The 15220-nt window shown below is 52.4% G+C and overlaps 1 protein-coding gene across 1 annotated transcript; it reads left to right on the forward strand.

Moving 5' to 3' along the window:
* The first annotated feature begins 2016 nt into the window (after window positions 1-2016).
* On the forward strand, window positions 2017-13369 carry Spata2 (spermatogenesis associated 2). Its single transcript, XM_028769597.1, has 3 exons — window positions 2017-2131; window positions 8906-9341; window positions 9969-13369. Exons 2-3 carry the CDS (start codon window positions 9024-9026, stop codon window positions 11193-11195), a joined length of 1545 nt encoding a protein of 514 aa, XP_028625430.1. The 5' UTR covers window positions 2017-2131; window positions 8906-9023; the 3' UTR covers window positions 11196-13369.
* The last annotated feature ends 1851 nt before the right edge of the window (window positions 13370-15220 follow it).

A 15220-nucleotide genomic window follows, 5' to 3' on the forward strand; every position in this document is an offset into this window, starting at 1 on the left:
ATCTGAGGAACCCAGGTCCTCTCAGGGAGTTGCAAGTAAATGTGCAGTCAGTTTAGAGAAACCTGTGACGAGTCAAGTGGCAAGTTGTCAGGGCTAAGCCAGTGTAGACTGTGCAGGTCCTGCAGGAAAACTGGGGCTTGCTCTTGGCCCACCTGGTTTCCATGATTAGGGAACTAAGAATCCAGTTTCACTCAGGAGACAGAGGCAGGCTTAGCTTCACAGGTTTGACAGTAGCCTGGGCAGCAGGCTCCTTTAGGTCCCTAGCGTCTGTGCTCCCTGCACACCAGGCAGGCAGTTTCTATTCTCTTTTGTTGTTTTTTCTTCTTCTTCTTTTTTTTTTTTTTTTTTTGTTTTGTTTTTCGAGACAGGGTTTCTCTGTGTAGCCCTGGCTGTCCTGGAACTCACTCGGTAGACCAGGCTGGTCTCGAACTCAGAAATCCGCCTGCCTCTGCCTCCCAAGTGCTGGGGTTAAAGGCGTGCGCCACCACCGCCCGGCTGGCTTTTTCTTCTTTTTTAAAGATTTATTTATGTATATGAGTACACCATTGCTCTCTTCACACACACCAGAAAAGGGCATCAGATCCCATTACAGATGGTTGAGCTACCATGTGGCTGCTGGGAATTGAACTCAGGACCTCTGGAAGAGCAGTCGGTGCTCTTAACCTCTGAGCCATCTCTCCAGCCCTTGTTGGCTTTTAAAGATTTGAGTGGTCTGTCTGCATGTACAACTGCATGCCAGAAGAGGGCATCAGATCCCATTATAGATGGTTGTGAGTTCCATGTTGGTGCTGAGAATTGAACTCAGGACCTCTCGAAGTAGTCAGTGCTCTTAACCACCGAGCCATCTCTCCAGCCCCACTAAGCAGTTTTATGTAGTTCATTCTGACTACATCTCACTAGGGAGTGGGCATTATTATTGTTTTTGTTATTGTTTTTAACAGATATTATGATGCAGGTCAGAGACATTAAGTGGCAAGTTCAAGGATATGCTGTTAGTCAATCCACACCGGGAGTCTCCCCACCCTCTTTTTTTCGTTGTTTGGAACCGAACCCAGGGAATACACAGGAATACACACGGTCTATACAAGGGTTCTAAGACTGGGCTACAGCTCCAGCCTTTAATATATTTTTGAGGAAGGAGCTCGATAAGTTATTCATCCTAACCTTAAACTCATACTCCTCCCGACTCAGCTTTCCAAATAGTTAGGATTACAGAACCCCGCAATGAGGTCATCTATGAATTAAGAGGAATCTATTATTTCTATTATTATATACATTGTTATTACTTGAGTTTCGCTATGTAGCGATTTGCTTTTATTTTAGGTATATGAGTAGTGTTGCCTGAAACTATGTATGTGCACCACGTACGGGCCAGATACCCGTGGAGGTGAGGACATCAGATCCCCTGGTACTGGTGTTATGGATGGTTGTAACCCGCCACGTGGGTGCTGGGAACGGAACCCAGGTACTCTGCACGCAGCAAGTGCTAACTGTACTCTCCTGAGCCTTCCCGAATCCAACACCCCACCCCCGATCGGCATCCTTCATCTCGGTCGCCAGCAGTAACACCCATGGCCCTCTCTTCAGTCTCGCGTGACCTCCGCCGTTCCTTCTTTGAAATGGGATCGCAGGTCTTCACGTCAGTCCCGGCTCTCCAGCACTGTCCTGACCCAGGGAAAGTCACCGAGGTGAAAAATACAAAAAAACAAAACCCAATCTCCCCGCTCTGCAACCTGTTTCCATGACAACCCGGCCAGCCAGCGTCGGCCGGTGGAGCGCCGCGCGTCATTTCCAGTTCATTTGCTTCCGGGTTCCGCTCATGTCTCCTCGACGGTCCCTAGGAGTGAGGTCCGGTTCCGCGGAGACGCGCTTGCCCTCCGCCTCCGGCCGCCTCCTCTCCGTTGCTCGCGTTCACCTGCTCGCCACAAGCTTCCCCCGCTCATTCCTAGGCCCAGCGCGCAGCCGCGATCCAGCCTCTCCCAGGGACCGCCTCCGTGCGTCACTTCCGGGCCGAACACTTCCGGGCTGCGGCTGTCCCGGGTACTGTTCTCGGTTCCCGGAGCCGGCGGGAGCGCCGGGCCGTGCGGGCCCGTGCTTTGGAGGCGCTCACTTTCCTGGCGGGCAGCGGCGGGTGAGTGCGGGGCGGGCAGGAGGGCGGGTCCCTGCGCGCACTGTCACTGGCCAGGCCCTCGGCTCGGTCCCGGCGGCCGCGGCTGCTCCAGGCGGCTGGTCGCAGCACTGGCTCTCGGGTGACGGCACACGCGCCCCCGGGGCCAGGCACCGCTCTATGGCTCTTAGTCGGGAGGGGAGGCTGACCTGGCTTTGGCTTCACCGAGTGACCTTGTCTGAGTCGCTCTGCCTGGGGATCCTCGGTCTCCGGGTCTGTAAAGAGGGACGCGGCGGCCTTCCGGGACCGCGGTGGGCGTGGAAAGAGGGCACGGGTGTTGCACGGTGTCGGGGTGCAGCAGGTATCTAATGACAGGTCCCGGTATTTCATTGGTAGACCGAGGGGAGTTTGCGAGAGCTTGCCCAGTGTGTGCGATGCCCTAGGTTTTGTTCCTAGACCCCCAGCACCACCGACAAAAGACACCGCCAGTGGGAACTCCTTCCTTTGCGCTTGGGGCGTTTTCCCTGCTGCTATGGCGGTCAGAGGCAGGCGGCTCACAAAGCTGGGAGTAGCCGCCCCAGGTTTACGTTCCGTGCAGAGAGGGGACTTGGTTCCCTTCAGAACCGAGAGAGACCCTGCGGGGAGGGAAGCCAGGCTCCAGGACAGCTCTGGTTGTTTTCAGAGCTTTGGACGACCCCGGTGACAGTGTATTGTTTTACAGCCGGTGGGAGATGCCAGGGGTGGATCTAGGAGCCTCTTGCTTAGAATAAATGCATAGAGGTTGGGCTGAGAGAACGGAGGTAGAGCCACATCCCTGATCCTGTTTGGAGACTGAAGCTGGGTCAGGGGTGTGTAAACGTGTAGATTGGAGAACTGGGACCCAAATAGCATTTGCCGGTATAGAGAGGCAGTGCATTTCAGTGTTGACACGAGGCACATTCTTCTTGAATGGGCCAGCAAAGGTAAAGCCGAACCACTGCTTCTACTTCCCCGATTATTTTGGTTCTATTTAGCTGAACTTTAAACGCGTTCGGCTTTTCACACTGGATGTTGCGCCTGTGCCCCAGCCTCGTCTTCACTGACTTGCTTTACAAAGGGGCCCAGATGGGTGCAGGAGGTGCCACCCAGAGCCGATGGCACTGAGCATCCTTCTGCTTATGTGTTCCGGATATTCACAGAGCTTTATTTTTTTTTTCCCTCTGCCAGCCTGGTATGGCTTGGCATTCCAGTCATTGGGTTGCTTGGAGAAATGAACAGCTTCTGTCGCAAGGCTGTCTTGCTCTCCTGTAACCAGGCTGTGTTTAGCAGAGAACGTGTTTTTTGTTGTGTTTTCGAGAGTGCTGGGAATAAATTGCTGGCTCTGTGCTCAGAAAAGACACCAGTTAGGGCCAGCCACAAGGCAGCCTGTATTCTTAGGGAATGTATTCAGCAGGGATGATGTAACTGCCTCACTGCTGGCTGGTCTCTGGCCAGCCTTTCTCCTGGGCTCTTGAGCTTACATCATAAAGAGGTTGGTGACTATCCCAGCCCGTTTGGTGTGGGAAGATGGCAGTTTTGCTACTACCAGACTTTGTTTCCCGGCCTTAAGGCATTTTGACTGACCAAGCCTTTCAAGGAGCCCAGCCCAGAAGATGCAGCAAGATGGCCCTTGCCTGGGGCTAGATTCAAATTCAGGTCTCAGATCCACTTCTTCTTGGCCCTGTGACTTAGGATAAGTGAGTTGACTCTTTGTGTTCAGTTTCTTCTTTAATATTGGGATTGTCCTGTGGATCTTACTGTCCAAAAGACAGCTGGCACAGGACCTGCATATGCTGACTCCTTTGTAATTGGTACCAACTGTAGCCAGAAACAAGTGAGGTGAATGGGAGGAAGCCAGTCCTTGGGGCCTGCTGGCCCTTTTGGCTCCGCCCAGAGACACTGATTGCAGCTGAGCCTCTGTTTCCCCACCTGCTTCAAGGATGCAGAGGGAGATGTGATTAAGCTGGGGAGCCTGTCATGCCACTTGGAACGCAGTAGGCCTTTATTCACTGTTTTATACCCTTACCCTACCATATGTGGTGTATTCTGGTGTTGACACCTGTGCATCTAGCTATAGAGGAAGCCAGAGGTTGCATGACTGTCTCTTAATCTCTCCACCTTAAATTTTCTTTCATTATTTTTATTTTATGTGGTTGAGTGTTTTGTTTTCATGCATGTATGGACCACACGCATGCCCTTGAGTCTCGAAAAGAGTGTCAGATCCCCCCGGGGCTAGAGTCACAGACTGTCGTAAGCCCCCTTGTGGGTTCTGGGAATTAAATCCAGGTCCTCTGTAAAAGTAGTGAGTGCTTCTAACCACTGAGCCATCTCTCCAGACCTCTCCCACCATGCACACACTTTTTTTTTTTTTAATGTGTGAATTTTCCTCGAATGTAAGTCTGTGCACTGTGGGCATGCCAGGTGTGCACAGAGTAGTTCTGGACAGTTGTGAGCCACTCTGTGGTGCTGGAAATCAAACGCAAGTTTCCTGTAAGAACAGGTGTTTTTAACCACTGAGCCATCTCTCCAGCCACCACTGCCTCTCTTTTTTCCTTTTTTTCTTTCTCTCTTCTCTCTCTCTCTCTCTCTTTCTTTTTTGAGATAGGGTATTATTGTGTAACTCTGGCTGTAATAGAGCTTGTTCTGTAGACCAGGCTGGCCTCAAACTCACAGAGATTAGACCGCCTCTGCCTCCCGAGTGCTGGGATTAGAGGTGTGTGCCACCAGTGCCTGGCTTTTCATTTTATATTTTGAGACCAGGTCTCACTGAGTCTGGAGTTCATCTGCTCATCAAGCACTCAGGATCCTCCTGTCTCTGCCTCACAGTGCTGGCTACAGTGTGCACAGTACCCTGCTGAGTGCTGAAACTCTGGTCCCCATGCTTGCATGGAAAGCACTGTGCCCACTGAGCTGTCTCCCCATCCCTCTTTCGTTGTTTGTTTGTTTTTTGATACAGGATCTTACTCTGTAGCCCAGGCTGGCCTTGAACTTAGAGGTTGTCCTGTTCTAAGTGCCGAGATTGCAGGCGTTCATTTTTTCTTGCCTTTCTTCTCCCCTTTTCAGCCTATTCTTCTTGAGAGTAGTCCAGGGGCTTAAGTGCACGGGAGTCCTCCTGCCTCAGCCTCTTGAGGGCTGCTGTGTTAGGGTTCTCTAGAATCACAGAACTTATGGGTAGTCTCTATATAGCAAGGGAATTTGTTATGATGACTTACCATCTGTAGTCCAGCTCCCCAACCATGGTCAGCTGTGAGTGGAAGTCCAAGGATATATACTTGCTCGGTCCCACGAGGCTAGTGGATTCAGACAGATGTGCTGTCAAGTAAACGCAAGCAGGTGAATAGTAGATCTCCAGCAGAAGTCCCAGATTAAAGGTGTGTACCACCACCCCTGGATCTGGGACTTGTTTTGTCCCAGATGACCTTGAACTCAGAGATCTTGCCTTAGTCTCCTGGGATTCATTTCCACTATGCCAAGATCCAGGTCAGAAACTTGTATCTCCCAGCCTCAAGAGCTGGATCACAGGTGAGCCCTCCAATTCTGGATTGTAGTTGATTCCAGATAGTCAGGTAGACAACCATGAGTAGCCATTCCAGCGTGTTTCTGAGTGGGCTCCTGCGACCCTCAGCTCCAGGACTCTGCTTCACAGGTCTTCCACTCCTAGTTTAGGACATGGGCACCCACTGAAGCTGTGGGTCTCCTTTCCTTTTTGTTATTTGCCAGCAACAAATGGGGTGTAGCGAGAGGGGCCGCTGCTGAACAGCTCCTCTGAGCTGAGTGGGGTTTGGAGCATGGCCCGCTGTGAAAACATTGCCTGCTTGGAGCTCAAGGCCGACTTCCGTGCAGAGACAAAACTAGCAGTGTTTGGGGGAAAACATGGTAACCATGCTGCTGCTCTTCCTCGATTTGTTTTCTTTTTTTCTCTTTTTTTTTCTTTCTTGTTTTTTTGTTTGTTTGTTTTGTTTTGTTTTTGAGACAGTGTATATATCCTTGGCTGTCCTGGAACTCACTATGAAGACCAGGATGGCCTCAAACTCAGAGAACTGCCTGCCTCTGCGTCCTGAGTGCTGGGACTAAAGGTGTGCCCCACCACTGCCCAGCCCCTAGCCCTTACCTTGGAAAATACTGATAAGCACCGGGAAAGCCGAGGCTGAAGGACCGGAAGTTCAAGGTCATCAGCTGGGCAGCACAGTGGAGGTCAGCTGAGCTCCCCTGATCCCGTGTAGCACTTAGCATGGAGCTCCCCTGACCCTGTGCAGCACTTAGCATGGAGTTCGATAGGGACTGAGGCAGGAGGGAAGCCTCTCTTTGATCAACAACAGCTGTGTGTGTCTCTGGCTGGCAGTGAGTTTGCATTGAGAGAATGTGCGTGACTGGGTGGCTGCTGAGCTGGTCTAGCCTGTCTCCTTCACTGATGGCCTGGACTCTCCTGACCCCCACCATAACCAGGCCGTGCAGAAGGTACCTTGTAGAACACCCGTGGGACATGGGCCCCAGGGTTGTCAAGAGCACAGGCTCACCTGATCTGCAGGTTGCATGGCATGCACATTTGCAACTTACCCTCCAGCTGCTCAAGAGATTCGGGGTCACTTTGTGTGCATGTATTCTTTACATTACTGATGGCTCCAGGTGCAGTGGGTGCCCACTTCCAACTACGTCAGCACTCAGTTCTGGGGTGATCTTTGCCTTTGTGGGAGTTTCAGGTCATGGGGAGTGACTGAGAGTGAGCTAGTAAAAGAACACGCAAAGCCAGTAATTGCAAATTGTGGTTATCCCAGGGAAACCACAGGGAGGGCCTGGGTAGGTGGGGTTCACTCAGCATGACAGGAGACGTTTGTGTTGGAGCTGAAGCCTGCATGATGCAGTGAGCCATCCAAGAGTCAAAGGAAGAAGAGAAAAGGCAGTGCGTGTGCGAAGGTCCTGATGCAGAGTCAGCCTACCGTGGCTGACAAGCAGGGCATTGTCCGGCTGCTGCTTAGAGGGAGGGCTGGACTGCTGTGAAGGTGAGGAGGACCTTGGCCTCTGGGTTTGCTCAGGACTTAGCACTCATCTTTGGGGCCCTTTTGTGCTCCCTGGGTCTCTGTTTCTGTGTGCTGGGTACCCTCACAGGCAGTGGGTGAAAGAAGGGGGTCTTTCTGGTTCTGTTTGTTTGTTCTGACCTTAAACTGTAACCCAGGCTGCATTGGACTCTGGGCAGTTTGCCTTACCTCCTGAGTCCTGGATTCCCTGAGCCCCACCATGCCCAGTGTGCCCCCAGTTTTGCTCACCTTCACCCCACTGTTAATGCTGACACTCATGTCCCCAAACTGGAAATGCTGAGCCGTGGCTTCCTGAGGCCAGGGTGGTTCTGTGGACCGTGGGATTGTTGCCAGAGCCCAGATAATACTAGAGGACCCCATAGGCCATGACAGCCCTCCAAGGTACAGCCCAGTCCCCTTACCCTCCTTCAGTCTTAGGGATCCTGATGACTTGAAGCCCTGCCTGATCAAGGTGTGGAGGCTGGCTTAGGGTGCTCACCACTCATATGCTGGGGCTCTAGCCAGGAAAGTGTCAGGTGCAGGTCACACCCATTCTACCGAAACCTTCTTGAGAAAGCCTGCTGTCTTGGGGGGTGGACGCCTCGCCAGGGGAGAAAAGGCCGGCCTTACTTGGCCACATTGTGCAAAGCTGTGTGCACTGATCTGGATTCATGAGAAAAAAGAGCCAAAGGGTTGAGGGACTGTCCCAAGTGACTTGGACCAGGGCTTTGAACTCAGGCCTTGAAGCCCCTGCATTGCTGCCTCACTGGTGCTAAGGTGTCTCTTGAGCCACATTTGTTTGCAGTGTGTGGTGCTGTGAGTGTTGCTGTATTTACCTGAGGTCACCTGTGAGCTGCCGAGCTGTGTGCCTCTCTGTCCCAGCTTGGCACGTTTTCTTTCGCTAGCTGGCTGTGGCCCCTCTAAGGTGAAAGGGACAGCAGTTGGCCTAGTCTCTGTAGTTGCTATCCAGGTCCTTGTATTAAACTCTTCAGTAGTTTATGTGGCCTTTCAAAGAAACTCTGGCTGTGTGTTCTGCTAGGAGTTAGGCCCAGGGTCCCTGTCACAGAGCAGTGCAGTCCCAGCATCCCCCAGCAGGAGGAGCAGTGGTTGGTGTGTCCTCTGTGTGTCAGGCCCCTGCACCAGCAGTCCCTCTGTTGCCCTGATCTTCGCAGCCTCTTTTCTGTTGGTGCCAAGCTTCTTCCTGCTCCAGGAAAACAGGGTGTGGTGGGCGGGGCCTGGGCTCTGACCTTAGCTCCACTCTGGGAGCTCTGTGACCCTGGGTGGCTCTCTCAATGGCTGCCTGGCTGTCTTCAGGGGCCAGGGTCACTTCTGGGCCCACTTGCTCAGGAGTAAGGGGTTAGTACTGGGACATGCTCCGTAATGCCAGCTCAGCAGCTCCCTGCTGCCACCTCCAGCATCACACCCAGGGCCTGGCAGTGCTTCAGGTTTAACTCTGCCTCGGGGCTTTCCCAGACTCCTCCTCCTGTCACACCAAGGCCAAGTGTGCACCCGCTCCCTGAACCCTGCCTTCGGGGGCATTAGTCACTCCTGTGAGCTGGTGAGCTGCAGCACCTGGCCCATTTGTGTTCGTCACTGTGCACTACGTATGTGTCCCGTCTCAGTGAGGTGGACAAGCATATGGGGACCATCTGGGCAAAAGTGCCAGCATAGCCCAGGCCAGCTCTTGGCTTTGCTGTCCTTGGCAGTCTGAAGCTGGGATAGGAACCAGTCAGATGGGTGATGGCTTCTTGTTCCCCCTTTTCAGAGCATGCGCTGGTCCATGGGCACCATGCCAGTTCTTCATGTGATGTACCAGCCTCCAGTCCCAGAGCCATGGGGGAGATGAGGTAGCCCTTGGGTTTGATTTGGGGAAGCCCAGTTCAATGGATACGAAGTACAAGGATGACTTATTCCGGAAGTACGTGCAGTTCCATGAGGGCAAAGTGGACACCACCCCCGGCAAACAGCAGCCTGGCAGCGATGAGTACCTGCGTGTGGCAGCTGCCACCCTGCTCAGCCTGCACAAGCTGGACCCTTTATATCGATTTCGGCTGATCCAGTTTTATGAGGTGGTGGAGAGCTCCCTCCGCTCGCTCAGCAGCTCCAGCCTGAGCACTCTGCACTGCGCCTTCAGCATGCTGGAGACAGTGGCCATCAACCTCTTTCTGTTCCCCTGGAAGAAGGAATTCCGCAGCATCAAGGTGAGGTGGGGTGGCCGCCTCTGCCTGCTGCTCCCTCCTGAGTGCACAGGCTCCAAGCAGCTGGGAGCTGGTGTGGACCAAAGCTCCAGTTGAGGGGTGTGTGTGTGTGTGTGTGTGTGTGTGTGTGTGTGTGTGTGTGTGTGTTGGGGCAGGGGTTGAGAGAAGATTCTCTGCACTTTGCATAGCAAGGGAACAGGGGGTGAGTAGATACTGCACCAAGCCGGGCTGGCATCCTGGCATTTGTTTGTTTACTGTAGTGCTGGGATTAAACCTGTGGGACATGCTCGAATCCCTGAGCTACATCCCTAGCCTCGGTGTATTCTTGAAACTTTGACAGAAGGCTCAAAATGGACATCCTCGGGGCTTAGTATCACATTCCCTGCAATCCCACCCCGTGTCCTTCCTCCTGTGGAACAGAGCCTTCACACCGACACAGAAACTGGATGGTCTCTCTGGTCTCATGGGGGCCCATGTGTTCCTTGCTGGGTGGTGTACATCTAGTGTGCTCTTGCCTGTGGTCTACAGGCAGAAGGTCCCCATCTCTCCCTGCTGGTCCCGCTCTGCATTTGGTTTGAACAGGCCTCTCTGTAGCATGCCTCTTTTTTCTCCTGCCCACTTTCTCCCTAGACCTACACGGGCCCTTTTGTTTACTATGTCAAGTCCACGTTGCTGGAGAAGGACGTCCGAGCCATTCTGAGGTCCATGGGCTACGAGCCAGAGTTGGGGACTGCGTACAAACTCAGAGAGCTGGTGGAGCCCCTCCAGGTGAAGATGGTCTCCTTTGAGCTCTTCCTGGCCCAGGTTGAGTGTGAGCAGATGCTAGGGATCCACTCGCAGGTGAAGGACAAGGGCTACTCAGAGCTGGACGTGGTGACTGAGCGCAGGAGCAACACAGAGGACGCGAGGGGGTGCTCAGATGCCCTGCGGAGGCGGGCGGAGAGTCGGGAGCACCTGACCACGTCCATGGCCCGTGTGGCACTCCAGAAGTCAGCCAGTGAGCGCGCAGCCAAGGACTACTACAAGCCCCGAGTGACCAAACCCTCCAGGTCGGTGGATGCCTACGACAGCTACTGGGAGAGCAGGAAGCCCCCCTCAAAGGCCTCACTGAGTCTGCGCAAGGAGCCCCTGGCCATGGATGTAGGGGAAGACTTGAAGGATGAGATCATCCGCCTGTCCCCCTCATTGCTGACCATGTCCAGCTCCCCCCACGGTAGCCCTGATGACCTTCCCTCCAGCTCCCCCATCAACGGCCTTGGCCTTCTTCGTAGTACATACTTTTCCACTCAGGATGACGTGGACCTGTATACGGATTCAGAACCCAGGGCCACCTACCGGAGGCAGGATGCCCTGCGGCCGGATGTATGGCTCGTCAAAAATGATGCCCACTCCATCTACCACAAGCGTTCACCCCCCACCAAAGAGTCTGCCCTCTCCAAGTGCCAAAACTGCGGCCTGTCCTGCAGCTCCTCCCTCTGCCAGCGCTCTGACTGTGTACTGGTCTGTCCTTCGGCCTCCAAGCCTAGCGCTTTCCCCAGCAAGGCCTCTGCACATGACAGCTTGGCCCATGGGGCACCTACGCGGGAGAAGTATGTGAGCCAGACTCAGGGCCTTGACCGGCTGGCACCTGTCCACTCAAAGCCCAAGCCCTCTACCACAGTCACCTCCCGCTGTGGCTTCTGTAACCGTGCAGGTGCCACCAACACCTGTACCCAGTGTTCAAAAGTTTCCTGTGACGCCTGCCTGGGCGCTTACCACTACGACCCATGCTGCAGAAAGAGTGAGCTGCACAAGTTCATGCCCAACAATCAGCTGAATTACAAATCCAGCCAGTTCTCCCATCTCGTGTACAGATAGGCCCCGCCCCCATCTTCTGCTACAAGGGCTACACACCACTGACCTGGCTTGGTCCCCTCAAGAGGTAGAGCTGCGCCGCATGCGGAGACTTGCCCTTGACCACGGAGGCGCCAGGGTTACTGCTCTGTCACAGTCCACCCAGCCGCTGCTGTGTGGTCTAAAGGACAGGATGACACTCGCATTCAGTCACCTCACCATCCTCTCCACTCCCTGCTCAGCTGGTTTGGGTTCTGGTTCTAGTTCTGGTTTCCTTAAGGTCTCTGTCTCTGGGACTCTTGTCACACCTGTCCCACCCACTGCAAAGCCAGCTTGGACTGGGAAGGAGCCTTTGGGGTCACCTTCAAATCCCCATCAGGAGTGGCGAGCTAGAGGCCTGCTGGCTTGTGAAATGAGCCCTCCTGCCACATCGGGCCTCTCTGGTGGCTTGCCTCTTTTCCTGCTCCCTTGATACAAGGATCCCTGGGCAGATGTCCCCACCGCTTGTCCCCCCGACTGGTATTGAAGGGGAGCCGAGTCCAGTATTAGTTGAATGCCCTCTTGCCAGCTCCACACAGTCAGCCCACAATGCTGGCAAGCTCTGCCTGGCAATTGGAAGGTGGACTCCATAGCAGGACCGATGTCCCTTCCTGTTTGCATAACCCCCTTTTACTGTATTGTACATAGAGAATTTGAGGTTTATTTTTAAATGAGTGTTAAACTTGCTGTGTGTTTCAACATGGTGAAAGAAATTACTGATAAGGTATTTATAAAGGTGCCCTGGGTTCTTTAGTCTTCCAAGGGGGCTGCATGCCCTTTCCCGGTCTTTCTTCCACTGCTAGGGTAGAGCTGGGAGCCTCGGGGTAGGGGACTGAGAAAGCCCTTGTTCCTTCCCGTGGTGGTAGAGAGCTACTGTGTTCCCTACAGTAAATATTATACACCTACCTCCAGTGTGCACACGGGGGTTAGCATGGTGCTGGGGTCTACAGTGACTTCAGTAACAAGGTGAGGACCTCAGCCCTCACATCTATGGCTCTGGTCTTGGTGCCTGCTGAGCGTGAATCTTGCACCCTAAACCTTGAATTTCAGAAGGAAGTTCAGGTAGTGGGATCTAGCCTTCCTCACTGGTCCCCAGGGCTATCAGGGCGGCTCAGTCTCTTTGCACTAGGGTGGGCAGAGGTGGTTATGTGCTCATTAGGTAGACACCTCTCCAGTACTCAGCCCAGTGTCCACACTTTCTGGATTAAATCCCACCTCTGGATTTTCCTTTTTGGGGTGAGGGGCGGTGCAGAAATTTGAAGCTGTCACTTCCTTGTGAGGTGTTAACACACTTTAGCCATAGGCAGCTGTGATGTCCAGTGTTTGGGATCTATGTGCAAGCAGTTTCCCCAAAGGCAGGCATTCAGCTCTGGAGCAGGCTTGACTCTGGCCAAACCCTAAGCCACTGTGAATTTGCTGGTGGTCTTCCGACTTACTGGAGTGATTTTAAGGTTTTCCAAATCTTATATGACTTTTTTTATCTCTAGCTGATAGACCACATGTAGATAGATGTACATGTAGATAGCTGAATTTGGGCAATTTTATTACTGAGACTGGCCTTCCTGAGCGGCTCGGTGATGTTCCACTCCTCAGAGCAGGTGATGCCTGGCTCTTCCTGAGAGCTTGTGTTTTCCATTCCAGTCACTCCAGCATTGCAGGAACTCTAATAAGATGGAGGACAGGTTGCCTGAGGAAGTCCAGTGTGCTTCCCACCAGGAACTACTGTGTACAGACTGCAAGGCCTCTCCCCGCCTAGAGGTGTACCTCACTATAGGAGGTTGCTGTGGTCCGGATAGCTGAGTATGTGCTAAGTTAAAAGTGCACATATTTTGATTTCTATGGAGTTGAAATGTTGAGAGATTTAAAAAATAATAATAAAAAGTGTCTTCCATTGTTAAATGAAGTGTTTATGGTGTCACAGCCCCTTCTGTGGCTTCCCTTATTTGAAGCATGCTCTGGCCTAGACACCTAACAGTTAGCGCAAGTGACAGGACTTAGATACTACTGCCTGGCCATCTGGGGAAGATGGGAACCATGCCCAGCGGTCAAGCTGTCCATTTCCCCAAAGTATTTCCGGGGGAAATAATTGTTACTATTAAAGATACACCTTTATTTCCCCTGCCTCCTGATTTCTCTCATTAAAGGCATGTTCTACCATATCTAGCCAAAGGGGTTTTTTTTATTTAAACAAACAAACAAACAAACAAACCAAACAAAACTTGACAGGTGGTGAAATGGTACAATGGTTAAGAACACTGACTGCTCTTCCAAAGACCCAGATTCAATTCCCAGCCCCCACATCAGTGCTCACAACATTTCTAACTCCAGTTCTAGGGGACCCAGCATCCTCTTCTGGCCTTTGTAGGCACTAGGCATACACAAGACACCCATACACACTTTTTTTTTTGTTGTTTGTTTTTCGAGACAGGGTTTCTCTGTGTAGCACTGGCTGTCCTGGAACTCACTCTGTAGACCAGGCTGGCCTCGAACTCAGAAATCCACCTGCCTCTGCCTCCCAAGTGTTGGGATTAAAGGCGTGTGCCACCACTGCCCGGCCCATACACACCTTTTAAAAATTATTTCATGTGTGTGCCTTTTATTGCATCAAGCTCAAGTCCCCCACACTGCAGGATGTTGACTTGTGGGACAGGTCATGGAATTACTCCAGGGTCTTGTGTATGCTAGGCAAGTGATGTGCCACTGGACAAGTCTGTCCCAGGCATTGCCACTCAGGCTGCCTACAGAACATAGCAGTCCCAGTTTGATTTTCCATTTTTCTCATGTGTTATGTGTTTGCATGTGCTTATGCATATATGAAATACCTTCGAGGCAGGATTCTGGTTAAGCCCAGAGCTTATGGATATAGTGACTCATAGAAGCTGGTCTGCCAGTGCCTGCCTAAGCTTTGCTTATTCCAATCCTGTGCTGTCACCCGGCGTAGTCTCCTGGTTTCCTAAGAAGTGGTTGCCTCTCTCTAATTCCTATATATGCATGTACTGTTCCAGGTACCACCATGGGTTAGCTCAGTACCTGAGTAGAACCTGGCCCGGTTCTGACACCTTTGACCTATCTATGTGGAATGAGATGTGGATTGCTGGGTCATTCAGGAGCCCAGTTCTAATTTATGTGTGCATGTAAGCTCTCTTTAAAATAATTTATGTGTATGGGTGTTTTGCCTGTATATGTCTGTGCTCTGTGTGCATGCTGTGCCCACTGAGGCCAGAAGTGCGTGTGGAATCCCTGGAATTGGAGTTACAGGTAAATGAAATGATTCAGAACCCTGTGGTGCTTGGAATGGAATCCTGTCCTCTGTGAGAGCAACATATGCTCTTAACTGATGACTCTATTTAGCCCCATTGAGTAGGCTTTTGTTTGTTTTTTGGAGACAAGTTTGTAGCCTGGATGTCTTGGAACTCCTTTTTTACAAGAAGCTGGCCTTGAACTCAGAGATCCACTTGCCTCTGACTCCCGAGTGCTGGGATCAAAGGTATGCGCCACCACTGCCCAGTCACATAGTATATTTTGATCATATCACACACCCCCCCACCCCCGCAGGATCTCTTTATCATGTTCCCTCCAAGCTTCATGTCATTATTCTTTAATGACCCTGAGTCATGTGTGTATAAGGGGAGTGGTTTGAGACAGTGTCTTACTGAATAGCTCAGGCCAGGGTTAAACTTGCAATCCTCTTGCAGGGATAGGCTCCTGAACTTGAGCCATCATGGAATGCTGCTTACAGGCTTGCCTTAAAGTATCTGGGACCACTTCCCAAGGGTGGGGTCACCCACAGGGGGCTGGATCCTCAATTATGGAAATGCCCCTTAGACCAGTGGGGATGGGGTGGTGCACGTCTTTGATGCCAGCACTCTAGGAGAGGCAGGTCTCCGAGTGCAGCCTGGTTATGCAGGACAGCCAGGAGTACACAGAAACCCTCTCCCCTCCCCACAAGAGCCTCCTGGGCTTGTCCACAGGCCAGTCTGGTGGGAACATTTTACTAATCCAAGTTCCCT

Source organism: Grammomys surdaster, unplaced genomic scaffold (assembly GCF_004785775.1).
Source record: "Grammomys surdaster isolate TR1022 unplaced genomic scaffold, NIH_TR_1.0 193, whole genome shotgun sequence".
NCBI classification, from domain to species: Eukaryota; Metazoa; Chordata; class Mammalia; order Rodentia; family Muridae; genus Grammomys; species Grammomys surdaster.